Source organism: Myotis daubentonii, chromosome 6 (assembly GCF_963259705.1).
Source record: "Myotis daubentonii chromosome 6, mMyoDau2.1, whole genome shotgun sequence".
In the NCBI taxonomy this organism is placed as follows: Eukaryota; Metazoa; Chordata; class Mammalia; order Chiroptera; family Vespertilionidae; genus Myotis; species Myotis daubentonii.
Genome location: NC_081845.1, coordinates 92,017,613 through 92,032,158, shown reverse-complemented (window position 1 = coordinate 92,032,158; position 14,546 = coordinate 92,017,613). Strand labels below are relative to the sequence as shown.

The 14,546-nt window shown below is 60.4% G+C and overlaps 1 protein-coding gene across 7 annotated transcripts in view; it reads right to left on the bottom strand.

Annotated features, from left to right (window-relative positions):
• Nucleotides 1–208: 208 nt before the first annotated feature.
• Nucleotides 209–14,546, bottom strand: part of CPNE5 (copine 5) — an 86,535-nt gene continuing 72,197 nt past the window's right edge. For 4 of the 7 annotated variants that reach the window (XM_059701829.1, XM_059701830.1, XM_059701833.1 and 1 more), the window contains 8 exons: nt 10,717–10,778; nt 6,641–6,687; nt 4,945–5,126; nt 4,083–4,210; nt 3,797–3,899; nt 3,170–3,227; nt 2,693–2,766; nt 209–1,817 (listed from right to left, as the gene is read on the bottom strand). In XM_059701829.1, the coding sequence (XP_059557812.1) occupies nt 1,581–1,817; nt 2,693–2,766; nt 3,170–3,227; nt 3,797–3,899; nt 4,083–4,210; nt 4,945–5,126; nt 6,641–6,687; nt 10,717–10,778 (891 nt within the window). In that variant the 3' untranslated portion in view covers nt 209–1,580. Of the gene's footprint in view, nt 1,818–2,692; nt 2,767–3,169; nt 3,228–3,796; nt 3,900–4,082; nt 4,211–4,944; nt 5,127–6,455; nt 6,556–6,640; nt 6,688–9,974; nt 10,661–10,716; nt 10,779–14,330; nt 14,389–14,546 lie in introns of those variants that run through there. The other 3 variants (XM_059701834.1, XM_059701835.1, XM_059701836.1) reach the window with 3 other exon arrangements.

Genomic DNA, 14,546 nt, shown 5'->3' with positions numbered 1-14,546 from the left:
TGTGTCTGTTGTAAGCTCCATGCGGAGACGGGGTCTGTGCTTGGTTCACTGCTGCATCCCAGTGCTCAGCACAGACCCCGGCACGTACCAGCTGCTCGATAAATCCTTGTTGAACAAAAGAATGAAAGAGAGAGAGAGACGAGAACCTGGACTCTGTCACACAGCAACCCCTGTGCTATTTGTCTCGGGAGAAAGGAAAACAAGGAACTTTAGTAAAAGAACCAAATTTACTTCAGTTTAAGGCAAATTCCACACAGACTCTCAGACACAGGCACAGGACCAGACAGTGTAGAAACTCCACCATCATGCATGACAGGAAGGGAGCGGTGCCGGGCACAGACAGGGTGGGGCCGGTCGCGCCCAGGCACAGGACGTTCAGCGGGCTGCGGAGCCCCATGCGGCAGGAGGGACCGGCATGCATGACCTGCACCCAGGTGGGGAGAGGCTGGGCAGTGGGTGCGCCCAGGGGTGAGATCACCTTCCTCGCTTTCCCACGGCCGGGGCAGGGGCTCCGGCCCAGGTGGCAGAGCCCAAGGATGGAAGAGGGCGACCCTAGAGCCAAGATGGCCTGGGGTGGGAGGGTGCACTGGCGGGGGCGGGATGGGGAGGCGGGGCATGGGAGGAATGGACTCTCAGGGCCTCGGAGCGGAAGGTCACCCTGAGACCATCTGGTCAACCCCCTTGCTTTACAGATGCGGATACCGAGGCTCCCACAGCAGGCAGGGGCTGCAGCAGGGCCTGAGCCCAGGACCCTGGCTCCTGTCTGAGGGGGGAAGGGGCCGTGTGGGAGCGCGGGGCTGGGCTGCTCCTGGCCCAGGCCTCTAGGTGGGCAGCGGAGGAGTGGGCACCAAGGACCCTGGGCGGCCTCTGGGGGGAGGTAGGGGTGCCTGGAGCTCAGAGTCAACTGCGGTGCCCACAGGTCACAGGCCAGAGAGAGGCCTGTGGCTCTGTGTCTCGAACCAGTGTCACGCTGGGCTGGGGGGCATGGAAAAGACCTTGCGTCTGAAAAGCCTCCGTGGCTGACCCATCGAGCGGCCTACGGTCCACATCACAGCCGCCCCTTCGTGGAGCTGCGGGGTCCCTGCTGCAAGCCAGTGTCCCTGGGAGGGCCCCATGTCCAGGCCTCCTGACAACCCGTCAGCCTCCCGGGGCTCACTGGGAACAGGGGCAGGGTAGGTGCTGGGGTGGGGGTCAGGGCCAGGTAGCGGAGTGGACAGCGCAGGAGGAGGGGAGGGCGAGGGGGCCTGGAGGAGGGAGGCCCAGCCCCGGCTGCAGCGGCGAGAGGAGCAGACAGGACGGTCCAGGGTGCTGAGGGGCCGCATCAGCCTGACTGCTAACACCTTCCTGGCTGGACTAGAGCCGAGTGTCAGGGGAGGAGGAGAGCAGGGCTCCATCAGCCTGACTCCCTGGGTTTGGGCCATAAGCGAGGCCAGGAACCTGGGAGGGCGTCTCCAGAGGCCCGCCCTCCGCCACACGGGTTCCGAAGGCTGGGCCGGGCGGACTGTGGGGCTCCAGGGACCCGGGGCACCCTTCCCCCGCCTCCCCAGGCCCCAGCCGCTGCCACAGGCCACGAGCCAGGCTCAGATGTGCGTGTGCACGGGGGAGGGGGAGGGGGAGGGGGCGGCGGGTGGCGTGCGGGCTGGGGACTGGGAGGGTGAGCTGGCGGGGGCCTCGGGTGCGGGGCGCGGGCGGATGCCCTTGGCCTTCATGTAGGACACCAGCTGGTCGGGGATCTCGGCCAGCACGTCCCGGGCCAGGCGCGCCATGCTCAGCACGTGGTTGCCCGTGCGGTCCACGTAGTCCCTGAAGGGCACGAACTGGCCGGCAGGGGAGGCAGGGTTAGGCCAGGTCTCTGCTGGGCCCAGCCCCCCACATCTCCTGGCGGAGATCCTGCCCCTCCTCCCAACCTCTGCCCACGTCCCTCTTCCCTCCCCCACGGTGAGCTCTCCAGGGAAGCTGTCATCACGTCACCACTCTCTCCGTCACGCAAACACCTCCTGAGCACCTAGCCCACGCCAGGGTGCTCAACGCGGTTCCGAGGGCCGAGGTCTGGGCACCGGGCACTTAGCGGGCACTTAGGGAATGCTGAATGGACCCCTGGCTTCCGGGAGTTGGGCCCTCAGGTAGCCCCCCTCCCGGTAGAGCCCTCTCTCCTAGGTCAGGCCCCTCTGCTTCCTCCAGGGGTGCCCCCAGGCCTTCGCATCCACGGTGCCCCCTCCCAGGCTTGCTCGGGTTTCTAGCCCCCCATCTGGCCTCCACACCTGGAACGACCCCTCCCACCCCAGGGTATGGAGAATGTGCTTTTCATTCCAATCTCCTAAGCAGTGGGCCTCTGTCCGCAGGGGCTGCCGGGAGGGGCTGCCGGCTGAGGTGCACGTGAGGGCCTGTCTGCTCGGTACACTGCATCCTACACGGAGACTCAGGGCACTGTCACCGAGCCGAGGGCAGCTTCCCTCCAGGGGCTGCCAGCTGCGGGGGGTGGGGAGGCGCCGGGCAGAACACAGAAGGTGCAATAACCAGGCGCCGTGCTCTGGAGGAGCCCACGGAGGCCTGGGGTGCAGGGAGGGCTGGGCGGGCGACATTCGGGGTGAGGAGGCCAGGCCACCTGGGCTCCCAGTGCCACCCTCTAGCCTTTCCAGAAAACCCCTCAGGGAGTGTGAGGCCAGCCGGCTGGGGGGCAGCAGGGCTTCACCTGGACAATGTCCCGCTCAGCCAGCTTCCCCCGGGAGGAGATCCGCACCTCGTCGCCGTCCAGCTCCACCATGGCTGTGGGGGTGGGGGGTGGGGGCAGGCATGGAGTGGAGGCAAGTCAGGGGCCAATCTCACAGGGAAGCCCACTCAGTGAGTCCTCAGTTCTAGCCCAGCCTCCAGCTCCCCGCTCCCAGGCTCCCAGGGTGGGAGGAGGGAGGAGTCCTTGGCCTCCTCTCCACGGCCTCGGGGTGTGGGTGTGGGGCGCACACCCTGACACACAGGCCCCTGTGCAAACAAACACCTGCACGCTGCCAGCTGACCCAGCTGATCACACACCAGGTGTGAGCCTCGCTGTGGACGGGGCCACGCCCAGGGGCCCGGAGCCTCTGGGAGCATGGCGGGGGTGGGGGGTGGGGGGCGGGGGGGTGGGGGGCGGGGGGGCGTGGGTGGAAGTGGGGGGGCGGGGTGGTGAACTCACCATCGAACTCCGCCTGGCCCACGCCGATGATGATGATGGACATGGGCAGTTTGGCAGCCTGTGAGACAGCGGGGGGTGGGGGTGTTTGGGACCCAGCCGAGGGGCCAGTTAAAAGGGGAGGAGATCGTGTTTAGGGACAGAGGATAGATCAAAGAAGGAAGCCAGGAGGACAGGGAAGAAATGGAAGGGAGAAGGATGGAGACACAGAGAAACCCAGAAAAGCAGGGGAGGGGGAGAGGGCAGCCAGGGCTACAGACCCAGGGACCCAGGTCTGCTCCTGCCAGACCCCCACCCCTCCTCTGCCTCCGGGCCTCCATCACTGAGGCATCTTTTGTGTGGCCTGGACCTCCCAGTTCTCTACCTGGCCAGGCTGAGTTCCCAGGGCAGCTAATGAGGGAGCCAGAGGTGGCCGGAGGGCGCGGGCCACCCAGCGTGGCTAAGAGGTGGTGGGGAGCTCACCGGTGGGACCACTGGGACCGATGCCCCCCACCCCAGGGCCAGGCCCTCCAGGTGCTGCAGCCCGAAGCCAGCAGGGTCCCACCCAGGGTGGGGAGCGGAGAAGCCAGGCCAAGCGTCTCCCTAAAGGAGTGGGAAGGTGCGCCCGCAGGTTCCCGCCCCCCAGCTCACGTTGACGATTGCCTCCTTGGTCTGCGCCATGTCCGAGATGACCCCGTCGGTGATGATGAGCAGCACGGAGTACTGGGAGCCGTCCTGCACCTCGGCCGCATTCCTGGGGTGGGGCGCAGTCTGTCTGGGAGGCTCTGGGCATGTCACACCCGCGCCCCCCCCCACACACAGGGTTCCTTAACACTTTGGTGGGGACAGTTCTTTGGCTGGAGGGGGTCTCTTAGGGTCAGGGCTCCCTGAAAGGCAAGGGGACAGCTGCTGGGACGGGGTCTAGCGACCGGCTCACCTGGCCACGTGGGTGACGACGGGGGCGAAGTTGGTGGGGCCGTAGAGCTGCACCGTGCGCAGGCTCTGGTGGTAGGCCTCCAGGATGCCGTCGATGCCGCAGCACGACGGGTTGTCCTGGTTGCCGTTCTGGGGGCAGAGGATGGAGGCTGAGCCCAGGAGGCTGAGCCCAGGGAGGAAGGAGGGGCGGGAAGGCGGAGGGCGACAGGAGCAGGGGGCAGTGGCCAGCAGGCCTGGGCTCTCCTACACTCTTCCCTGGTGGGGGGACAGGGGAGGAGAGCATGTGGGGGCCCACCCTGAAGGGGAGCACATGCTCCTCACCCCACCCCCTGCACCTGCCCAGCTGGAAAGTGGCTGCAGGGTCCAAGCAGCTCTGCAAGGGCTGACCCCGCTCCTTCGCCCTGTGCCCAGCACCAGGCTGGCACTCCGCAGGCTGTGAGGGGCGTTTGCTGTGAGTGACCCAGGGACCGACTCGGAGTCCCCAGCTCATGGCAGGGAGGGGAGGAGGTGGCCCCCATCAGCACCAGCCCAGGGAGCTCCTGGAATCCCCCGCAGCTGCCTGTACCCAACCCACACCCCCCTCCTCATTTCTGGGGCCTTGGGGGAAAGTACGGCCACGTGCCCCCTCCACCTCCTGGTCTTGTCAGGAAAAGGAGGCCAGAGCCACTGAGGGTGGCCTCAGACGTGATGGGAGTCTTTGTGAGCAAGGTGGGGAGGGGGTTTCTGGAGGCCCAGCGACAAGACCCCCTGCACACAGCAGGCAGCCCCTGAAGGCCCTAGGCGAGTAAGGGGGAAGTGCCCCCACCCCGGGCTTGTCACCACCACCCCCAGGGGTCAGCCCAGCCCTTTCTCTGGCCTCCTACCAGCGGGAACTCGTGGGACACCCGGCCGTCGGGGGGCAGCTTGGCCCCGAAGCCGAGGGCGGGGAACATCTTGTCGCTGTCGTAGTGCTGGATGATCTCCCCGACGGCGGTCAGCGCCAGCGCGTAGGCGTTCAGCTGGTAGGGGCTCATGTAGTGCAGGGACGTGGACTGCGAGGGGTTTCCTGCGACACAGGGCGCGGGACACGTGCGGCGTGCACCATCGGAAGGGGTGTCCAACGGCACCCCTCGCTTTTGCTTATGTACCCTCGATGCCGTTCTGTCCTACTGCACACTCCATCCTGGAGCAAAGCCCGGCTGCTAAACCCTCAAAGAATATCCGAGTCCCAGGATCCCGCGGTGCCCTGACCTGCGGGGCAGCGGCGGCCTCCTGACTCCCCTGCCTCCCCGCCCCGTGCCTGCCGCCCGCGCTCAGCACACCAGCCGGCGAGCCCTCAATCTGTGTCCGCCGGATGCCGCCTCTTCTCTGCTCAAAGGGCTCTGAGGCTCCCATCTCACCCGGAGTTAAACCCAAATTCCTCACAAGTCCCGCATGACTAGCCTCCAGTTACTCCTGTCCTCGCCTCCTACACCCTCCCTGCCACTCACTCAGTCCACCTCGGGGCCTTGGCAATGGCTGCCCCTCTGCGCTGGGACACTTTCCGCGGGTGTGCACGTGGCTCGCTCCCCCACCTCTTCAGGTTTCATCTTCTCAGTGTGGTCTTCCCAGCCGCCCCCGTCCTCCCTCTCTATCCCTCTCCCTCGTTTGACGTTTCTCCATTGCCTTTATCACCACTAAATATTGTCCATATTTTACTTCTTAATGAGAGGCAGTCAGCATAGGCTGCAAAGGTACCAACCCCGTCTCTACCTCCTACCAGCTGAGTGATCTTGGGTGAGTTCCCTAAGCTCTCAGCCTCAGTCTCCTCATCTGTAGAATGGGTATAGCAGTGCCCACCTCCTAGGGCTGTTGTGAGGATTACAGAGGCGTTACGGTAACTCACCTCATTGTTATTAGCACAGAGGGCCCTCCCAGCTCTGACATCCTACCACCCTCTGTGGGGCTAGGGGTTTCTGACACACCTGTGCAGTGAGACCCGGGTATCTTCTGATTGGCACAAAAATGAGCATTGAGCACCGCTAATGGGGTCCAGACTCCAAAGAAGGTGGTGATGTTTCTAACAGCGCAAGGCCTGGCCCTGATTGCTCCTGGAGGCTCCGTCCCAGCCCCACTGACACTGGACATGGTCAGAGGAGGCGAGGAAGTGGGGCAGCCCCAGCACGGAGAGGACCAGGGTTCCTGGGCTGCGTGTCTGCCCTCACGGAGGACCAGGCGCTCAGGCCTGCCTCTAGTCTCCCCTCCAGCCCGGGGGCTGCACGGCAGAGGGTGTGGGATTCGATCCCGTGAGCAAGCACCTCCGCTCCAGGGCTCTCCAGGGCCCAGAGCAGCTGGTCCTAGTCCCTCAGGGAGACCGGGTGCTCTCAAGGGTAAGCCTGTGGCTCAGGGCCCAGACCTGTTAGGACGGTGGTTCCATCTTTGGCTCTGGGGGCCTAAGCACCTCTTCTTCAGGGAGGACGAGGCCAGAGCGTATGGAAGACCTGGCTGCCAGCGAGGGCAACCACCACAGCCCTGTGAAGCCTTCCCTCCCCCCACCCCCACCCCCCACCCCATCCAGAGCCTCTGCCACCCCCCACTCACCATTGGAGGCCGTGAAGTCGATGGCCACTGTGAAGTTGATCTGGGTCCTAGAGGAAGGAGAACAGCAGGGCGTTACCTGGACAGAGGCGGGGCTGGGGGAGGGGGAGCAGGGCTGGAGGGCAGGAAGCCTGGGCCCACCAGCCCGCTGCTGGCCCGTGTGTGGTCTTTCCATCTGGAAAGCTGGGATGTAACGCCAGCCTCCCCTCCCCCCACCCCGCAAAGGGCTGCTGTGAGCATCACAAGAGCCAGGAGGTGTGAAGCTCTTTGAAGACAACAGATGCTCTGTGTGGGCAAGTGATTATGCCCAGTTATTTGCTCCCCAAACCCTGCCCCTGGGCCCCCTGAGGCCGTGAAGTAGAGTCTCACTGTGTTCAAATTTGCAGTCAGATTCAGGGTTAAAACTTATTTGACAAAGAAAAGGAGACAAATAGACATTGTCCATCTCCGGAGGGAAGAACAAACACCACGCATGAGGTTGTCTTGCCCCCAGTGAACCTGAATCGGACTGAGCCTCCAGAGCATCTACCAGTTGCTCACAGGACGCACGGGGACAGAGGGCACTGCGGGGGGCGCGGCCAGCGAAGGCCAGTCCGTGGCACGTTCTGGAACACCTGCCTAGGGACCAGCAGGAGCGGATCACCTGGGGACGCGGAGGACCCTAGGTCTCCTGCAGAACCATGAATCAGAAGCTGTCTGCAGGGTAGGAAGCTCTTAGCAAGCCCCCTCCAGGTGCGGGGGTGCGGGGGGCAGGGAACTGATAGAAGAAAAGAGAATTAAGAGACAAATCAACCAACCCCAAAACAGGGGTGGGCAAAACTTGTGAGTACATGAAACACAGTTTATTCTTATATCATTGTTTGTTAATTATTTTATTATTTGTACTATAACTGTAAACCTACTTTTGCCCACCCCTGTATATGGCTCTTGCCTGGATTTGGGGTTCAAAGAAGCCAATTAAAAACTTTAGAACTCAACTGGGGAAATCTGAACACTGACTAGATATTTAGGAACTTTCAGTTGTCAGGTGTGATTACGATACTTGGTTATATTTGACAGAGAGCGTCCTTAAATTTCAGAGACACACCCTGAAGTAGTTGGGGGAATGAACTATGTCTAGGATTTGCTTCAAAATGACTGCATGGAAGGGAGAGGGGGTGGAGCAAGATTGGCCAGGAGCCGGTAATGGCAGAATCTGGGCGAAGGGCACCTGGGGGTCATGATACCTCCCCTGCACTTTTGCACGTGTTTGGGATTTTTCCATAATAAAAAAAGTTAGGTTTTGAGGCTTCAGATTCAGGGTTGACACTGCTGAGGTTTGGCTGTCCCAGGTTCTGTGCTGGGTGCTAACAGAACAAAGCTGGCAAGACATGAGCCCTTGAGAGAGTCTAGTCTCATGGTTCACACACTGAATGAACACAGACATCAAGGGAGCGTATTGAAAAGGAAGATCCCAGGGCACCTCTCCCGGGAATGCCAATCCAGCTGGTCTGAGACGGGACCAGAATCTGCTTCTTTAATGAACACCCGCTGGCCTCATCCAGGATGCTGGGAAGTGCAAAGTTTGGCACTGACTGGGATCACACGTGGGGAACTGTTATGGTGGTTCCAAGTTGGGGCCAGGGATGATGTAAGATGAGACAGGGCTCACCTCACCTGCATTTAGAAGATGGTCCCTATCAGAACCACAGCCCTCTCTCCACCTAGTCACAGCTGGGCTACTGCTCATGGACCCTTTGTCCCCCAGAAGTGTGAAGGACGTGGGTACCAGGAAACCCAAGCCAGGATCTGCTGGCCAGAAACAGTTCTCCCCACACTACTTCGCCCGGGTCTGCGGCCTGGGGGCAGAGCATCTAATGGACTCTAAGCTCTGAGGGAGAAGGAGCCACAAGATGGCAAGAGCCTGGGTCCCTGAGTGACTGTGGAGCATCTCCCCAGCCATCCTGCCACCCCAAGAATGAAACATAAGCTTTTATTTGTACTAAGCCTTGAGGTTGGAGAATTATTTGTTATAGCAGTTGACCTACTCTATTCACCTGCTGTTCCTTGTCACCTCTCAGGTGGAATACAGAGGCTATGTCTTCATTGGAAGAGGGGACACATTGGCGGGTAAGAGCCTGCCCCCCTGGGCTGCCCTGGTAGGGTGGTTCTGGCCTGCAGGGCTGCAGCTGAGGGCACAGGCAGGCCTTGCTCCTTAAGCAGTTTTCCCTGCTCTGGGTTCTGAAATGACTCAGGGAATGAAGGGACTGGAACGCGGTATCGATGGGAAAGTTCCTCCCGGCAGGCTCACCTCTCCTGCCTAAGGGCACAGCAGGGCAGAACGCAGGCTGCTGAGCAACCAGCTCCATCTCTGACATGGGGCAGAGGTGCCCATTCCCTCCCCCACCCCTCCAGGTGGGCAGGGGAGGGCGGGCAGGGAGGAGAGGATCCCTAGACACATGTCGCCATCAGCTGCCTGCCCAGACACGCGTGCGGGCTCTCGCGGCCTGGAGCCAGCCTCTCAGGCTCTCCAGCGAGTGCAGAGAGGCGTGGGGCGGGTGCAGAAGGGGAGGGCTAGGGCGGCTCGGTGTTCTAACTTGCCCGGTACACCAGGCGCCAGCTTTGCGCAGCAGCCGCCCACCGCTGCGGCTCCAGGAGACGTCACAGTGCCCAGCCCTTTAACTCGGCCGTCTCCACCTGCACCCACCCCACCTGCACCCACCCCACCTGGGCGCCGGAGGCAGGCAGGGAGAGTCACGACTGTGGAAGAAAGGCAGCAGTCATGACAGGAGGCACCTTGCCACTAGGCCCGCGGCCTCGGGAAAGTTATATAAAGTGAAGATCTGCTGGAGGGGGTCGATGGGGGAAAAGGGGGACATATGCAATAATTTCAACAATAAAGATAAAAAATAAAATGAAGATCCTCGTCGCCCTGCCCATTGTGCTCTGTACCTTGGGGGTATTCTGCAAATGAGAAGGATAAAGAGGATAAGCAGGACTGGAAATTACCAGCTGCTGCGGAATGTACCGGGTGGCTGCTTAGTGGATGGAGAACAGAGCGGTTTTGACGAGGGAAGGGAGCAAGGGCAGGGTGGGGAGCAGGCTGGGGGTTGGGGGGGGGGGACAGGAGGCCTCCGGGGGACTGTGGGAGGGTGTGTGCGCAGTGGGTAAGGAGACCTCCCACCTGAGACGGCGGTTCCAGCCCGCGGGAGCCGTGGCAGGGAGAGCGGGCGTGGCTTCCCAGGCCCTGCCTTCGCCTCTGCCCTGGAGAACCAGGCAGCCCAGTGCCCACTTGGCTGGGATGAGCCTTTGGCAGCTGCCCTACCTGTCTCCTTTCCAAACAGGTGTAGTTACTCACCTGCCTGCACCTGTGGGCTCTTGGCTACCCACACCCTGGCCTGGCACCTGTCCTTGGCAGTCGGCTCCTTTTCCATGAGCTGTTGGCTGGAGCCTCCAGGCTTCCCTGGCTGCCTTGGCCCGGACCCTGACACCTCTGGCTCTTCCTGCTCCTTAAATTCGTGTTTGACCAACTGCTGGTCCTGGGACGACTCCCTGGCCCATCCTCCACTCTCTCCTGCCCTTTATATGTCCCCCACGACACCAGGCAGGCTCATCGCTGCCACGCAGACACACCAGGGATATCAGAAGCTCAGAGCAGGAAGGAATCTTAGAATCCACCAAACTCCAACCTCTGTGCTCCCAGGAGGAACCCGATTCCCTGGGAGGGACAGTGACCTGCCCGAGGAATCCAGCACTCAGGGCGAAGGGGGTCTGGAGCCCGGGCCTCATGACTCCTCGTCTAGGGCTCTTTCCACCTCCCCAAGCCCTTGGGACTCTGGCATGGAGTCCCCACCACCTCCGGGCTCCTCTGGGCACAGGGACCTGGCCTGCCCGGCTGGCTGCCTGGCCCAGGAACACCCTCTGCAGCCAGCCGGCCTCCAGGGCAGGCAGAGCTCTGGGAAGGCAGCCTGGAGCCCAGGATCACAGACTCCAGCCAGGGCCTCGCGGAGGCCAGGGTGGGGCCAGAGCTGCTCCTGCCCTGGTTTGAGGCCCCTTCCCTCTCCCTGAGGCCACGGAAACGGGGCTGCACGTCTTCTCACCCTCCTTTGATGTAGTCGAGAAATGTGCACTCTGACTCCACGGCAAAGGACAGCAGCGTGACCTTGAAAACAAAAGGGAGCTGGTCAGCGGGAGCCTCAGCACGTGCCATGCGCCTTCATCGCTGCAATCGGGGCTCACAGCAGCCCCAGGAAGGGCTGTTATTACCCCCATTTATCCCCAAGGAAACTGAGGCTCAACAAGGTGATGCAATGTGCCCAAGGACGCTGCCCGCACGTGGCCAGGTGAGATGGGAACCAGGCCTGTCTGAGCTTGCCCTCTTGACCTCAGCGCCAAACTGCAGACCCCGTGTGGAGCGGAGCGTGGAGGGCAAGCGTCTTCCTGACACAGTCCTAACACCCGCCAGGCTGGCCAGCTCCACGCTTCCAACACCCTGTGCTAGTCATCCTCACACGTGCCTCTCTGGTCCACACTTATCTGCAGCCTTACCTGTCCCCTCCCTCTGGCGTCTCTCCATCTCTACCCTCAGACCCGAGACCCTCGTAAGCAGCCTGTCTCTCCCGGGGTTGGGGGTGGGGTGGGGGGGGCACTGGCCACCCAGGACCCCCTCTCCCAAGCAGAGGCCTCTTGAGCTACGTCCTCTGGCGGCTTTGGCATCAGCTTCGCCGAGACAGGCAGCCTCTGGCAGCGGGTCATGATGACTTGGGATCTGGGAGACCAGGGAAAGCCTGGCAGCTGAAACCCATTAAATGAGGCAGGCGGGGGAGGGGCCATTTCCCTGCATCACAGACCTCCGCTCTGGAATTTGGGGAGCTCCCTGCTCGCGTACATTCAGCCGTCTTCATCGACTCACTAGGTGGGTGCGTAGGGCCTCTGCTTGACAAAGCTGATGAGCCATTCGCTCTCAAAATGAGAGGGTCTGCGAGTGCTGAGCTGGGCCTCAGAGACCCCCACCCACGGTGATCACAGCCTGAGGCACCTGGACAAAGCCTCCTTTCACGAGGAATGGACTAGGGCAGTGGCCTCTATGCTGACAATTAGGAGACCCCTTGGGGAGCTTTTAAAACACCAATGGCATCAGGGTTTCTGGGGCAGGGCTCTGGCCCTGGATCTTACTTTAGCGCAGTGGTTCTCAACCTTCTGGCCCTTCACAGTTCCTCATGTTGTGACCCAACCATAAAATTATTTTCGTTGCTACTTCATAACTGTAATGTTGCTACTGTTGTGAATCGTAATGTAAATATCGGATATGCAGGATGGTCTTGGGTGACTCCTGTGAAAGGGTCGTTCGACCACCAAAGGGGTCTCGACCCACACGTTGAGAACCGCTGCTTAGCTCCTCACAAGAGTCTAACCTGCAGCCAGAGCTGAACACCCGGGCCCGGGATGAAGTAATTCCCTACCTTGCCTGCCCGTGGATTCACCCAGAGACTTGCTACTCAAAGTGGGGTCCCTGGACCAGCATGGTCAGAGTCACTGAGTTACTACTAAAAAATGCAGAAACGGCCCTAGCTAGTTTGACTCAGTGGATAGAGTGTCGGCCTGTGGACTGAAGGGTCCCAGGTTCGATTCCGGTCAAGGGCACACATGCCTGGGTTACAGGCTTGATCCCCCGCAGAGGGCATGCAGGAGGCAGCTGATCAATGATTCTCTCTCATCATTGATGTTTGTATCTCTCTCTCCCTCTCCCTTCCTCTCTGAAATCGAACATATATATATGCTTCTTGCCATTTTAACAAGATCCCAGGAGATTCTCTCGTGGTAGGTAGGGTCTGAGAAGCACTAGGCACAGATGGCTGGGCCCAGCCTGGAGCCCAGGGAACTTGCCTGGGAATCTGCATTTTAGAAAGCAGACTGGGTGGTTCTTTTTAAGATGGAGACTGGGAAATGCTGCAGCAAAGGGGAGTCAGGAGACCTGGGCACAGCCCTGCGCTGCCCTTAACTCACCGTGTGACCTAAGACAGCACGTCCCCTCTCTGAGCCTCTAAGTAAGAAAGCTGGATGAGGTCAGTGGTTGTCAAACCTTTTTAACACTGTACACCCAATATTTCTCAGCTGCCTCCCAGAGAGGCACCTGGGAACGTGTGGGAGAATTCTGGGGGTCTCGCAATGACTGGCGCTCCGTCGGCAGCTATGGGCTGAGGCCTGGGGTGCACCCCACAACGTAGGGGAAGTCTTGTGAGATGGAGAATGGTCCCGCCTAAAACGCCGACAGCATCCCACTGAGAAACCCTGTGGCTTTGGGCAAAGGAAATTCAGGGTGGGGCAGAAGCAGGTTTACAGTCTAGAGCGTGAGAAACAGTTGATTCTTGTACTGTTTATTTATTTATTACTTATTGTGTTGTTTTCCAAATGAACAATTGTAAACCTACTTTTGCCCCACCCTGTATTACTCCACGCCTGTCTGTGAAAGTTACAATCAGAGAAGCCGGGGTCGCCCCCTGTGGATAAGCAAACCACTGTGCCGTTTTTAGGCCTGTGTCTCCCCTGTGTCTGTCATTGCCACGCTGTGCAATAAGCAGAGTAAGAGTAACTTATCAGCCCCATTTTACAGATGGAGAAAATGAGGGTCCTCAGAGGACCCCCAGAACCCCTGACTAGGGCCTCTTCTGGGTTTAGGGTTGCAGTCTGCCTGACTCAAATGACTAAGTTTCCCTGCATTCGCTGATGTATGGACCTCTGGAGTGGGAAGGGCCATGAAGGGTAGAACTTGGGCATGTTTGCCCTGCAAAGATACTGGCTTATTCTGTAAATGCATTGTGGGCTCTACCCCAGGGCCTTTGCACATGCTGATTCCTACTAGAATTCTCTTTCCCCAATATCCTCAATACTTGCTTCCTCATCTTCTTTGAATCTCAGCTCAAATGTCACCTGAGAGCAGCTTTCCTTGACTACTTTATATTAGAGGCTCAGTGCATGAAATTCGTGCATGGGGGAGGGGGTCCCTAGGCCTGGCCAGAGATCAGGGCTGACCTGTGGGGCAGTTGGGAGGCCCCCCTCTGGCACCCGCCTTGGCCAGTCTGGCACTACCCACTCACCAGCCCCGCCCCCTGCTGCCAGCAGTCACCTCCCTCTGCGGGGTGACTGGTGGGGTGATGGGGGGGGGCCCTGCTGGCACCTGCTTTGGCTGGCTTGAGGCCTGTGGGCTGTGGGCAGCTCCTGCACTGAGTGTCTGCCCCCGGGTGGTCAGTGCGCCTCATAGCAACTGGTCATTCTGCTGTTCAGTTGATTTGTATATTAGGCTTTTATTATATAGGAAGGAAGGAGGATAGTAGTTTTGTTGCTGGCATCCCTATCCCTTCACTTTGCTTTTCCCCACAGCACTCATAACCACCCACAGGCATATACACGTATGTATATTTACTTGTTTCTGCTTCCTCCCACTAGAATATAAATGCCAGTAGGGCCAGGCCTTCCATTTATTGATAAATGCATGAAGATCAGTCCCCAGAAGCTGCTGGGCCAGCGTGACCCCAGGATGGTCGCAGGCAAGCAGCGCCCGGCCCGTAGCAGCCGCAGGCTCTGAAGGTAACTTGGGAGCTGACTGCCACCCCCCTTTCCAGCCCGTGACCTTCGCTGAGTCACTTCCCTGCCTGCAGCCTTGGTTTCCTCCGTCATGACAGGGGATGATAACACTGCCTCCCAAGGAAACAACCTGTGAAAAGCACCTCAGTTGGGAATTTCCCGGAGTCAGGGCCCAATCACTGCGCCTCCTTTCCTCTTCCCGCCCGCAGGAAGTCCCATGGGAGTCTCTCTCTGGGCTTTCTCAGTCTGAATCACTGAGCCTGCTGTGCTACAGCCTTAAGCGCGCCTTCCCCCTGGGCGGTGGCTCCGGGGCCCCACCCCTCTCCACCCCCCACTCTCCAGGTCT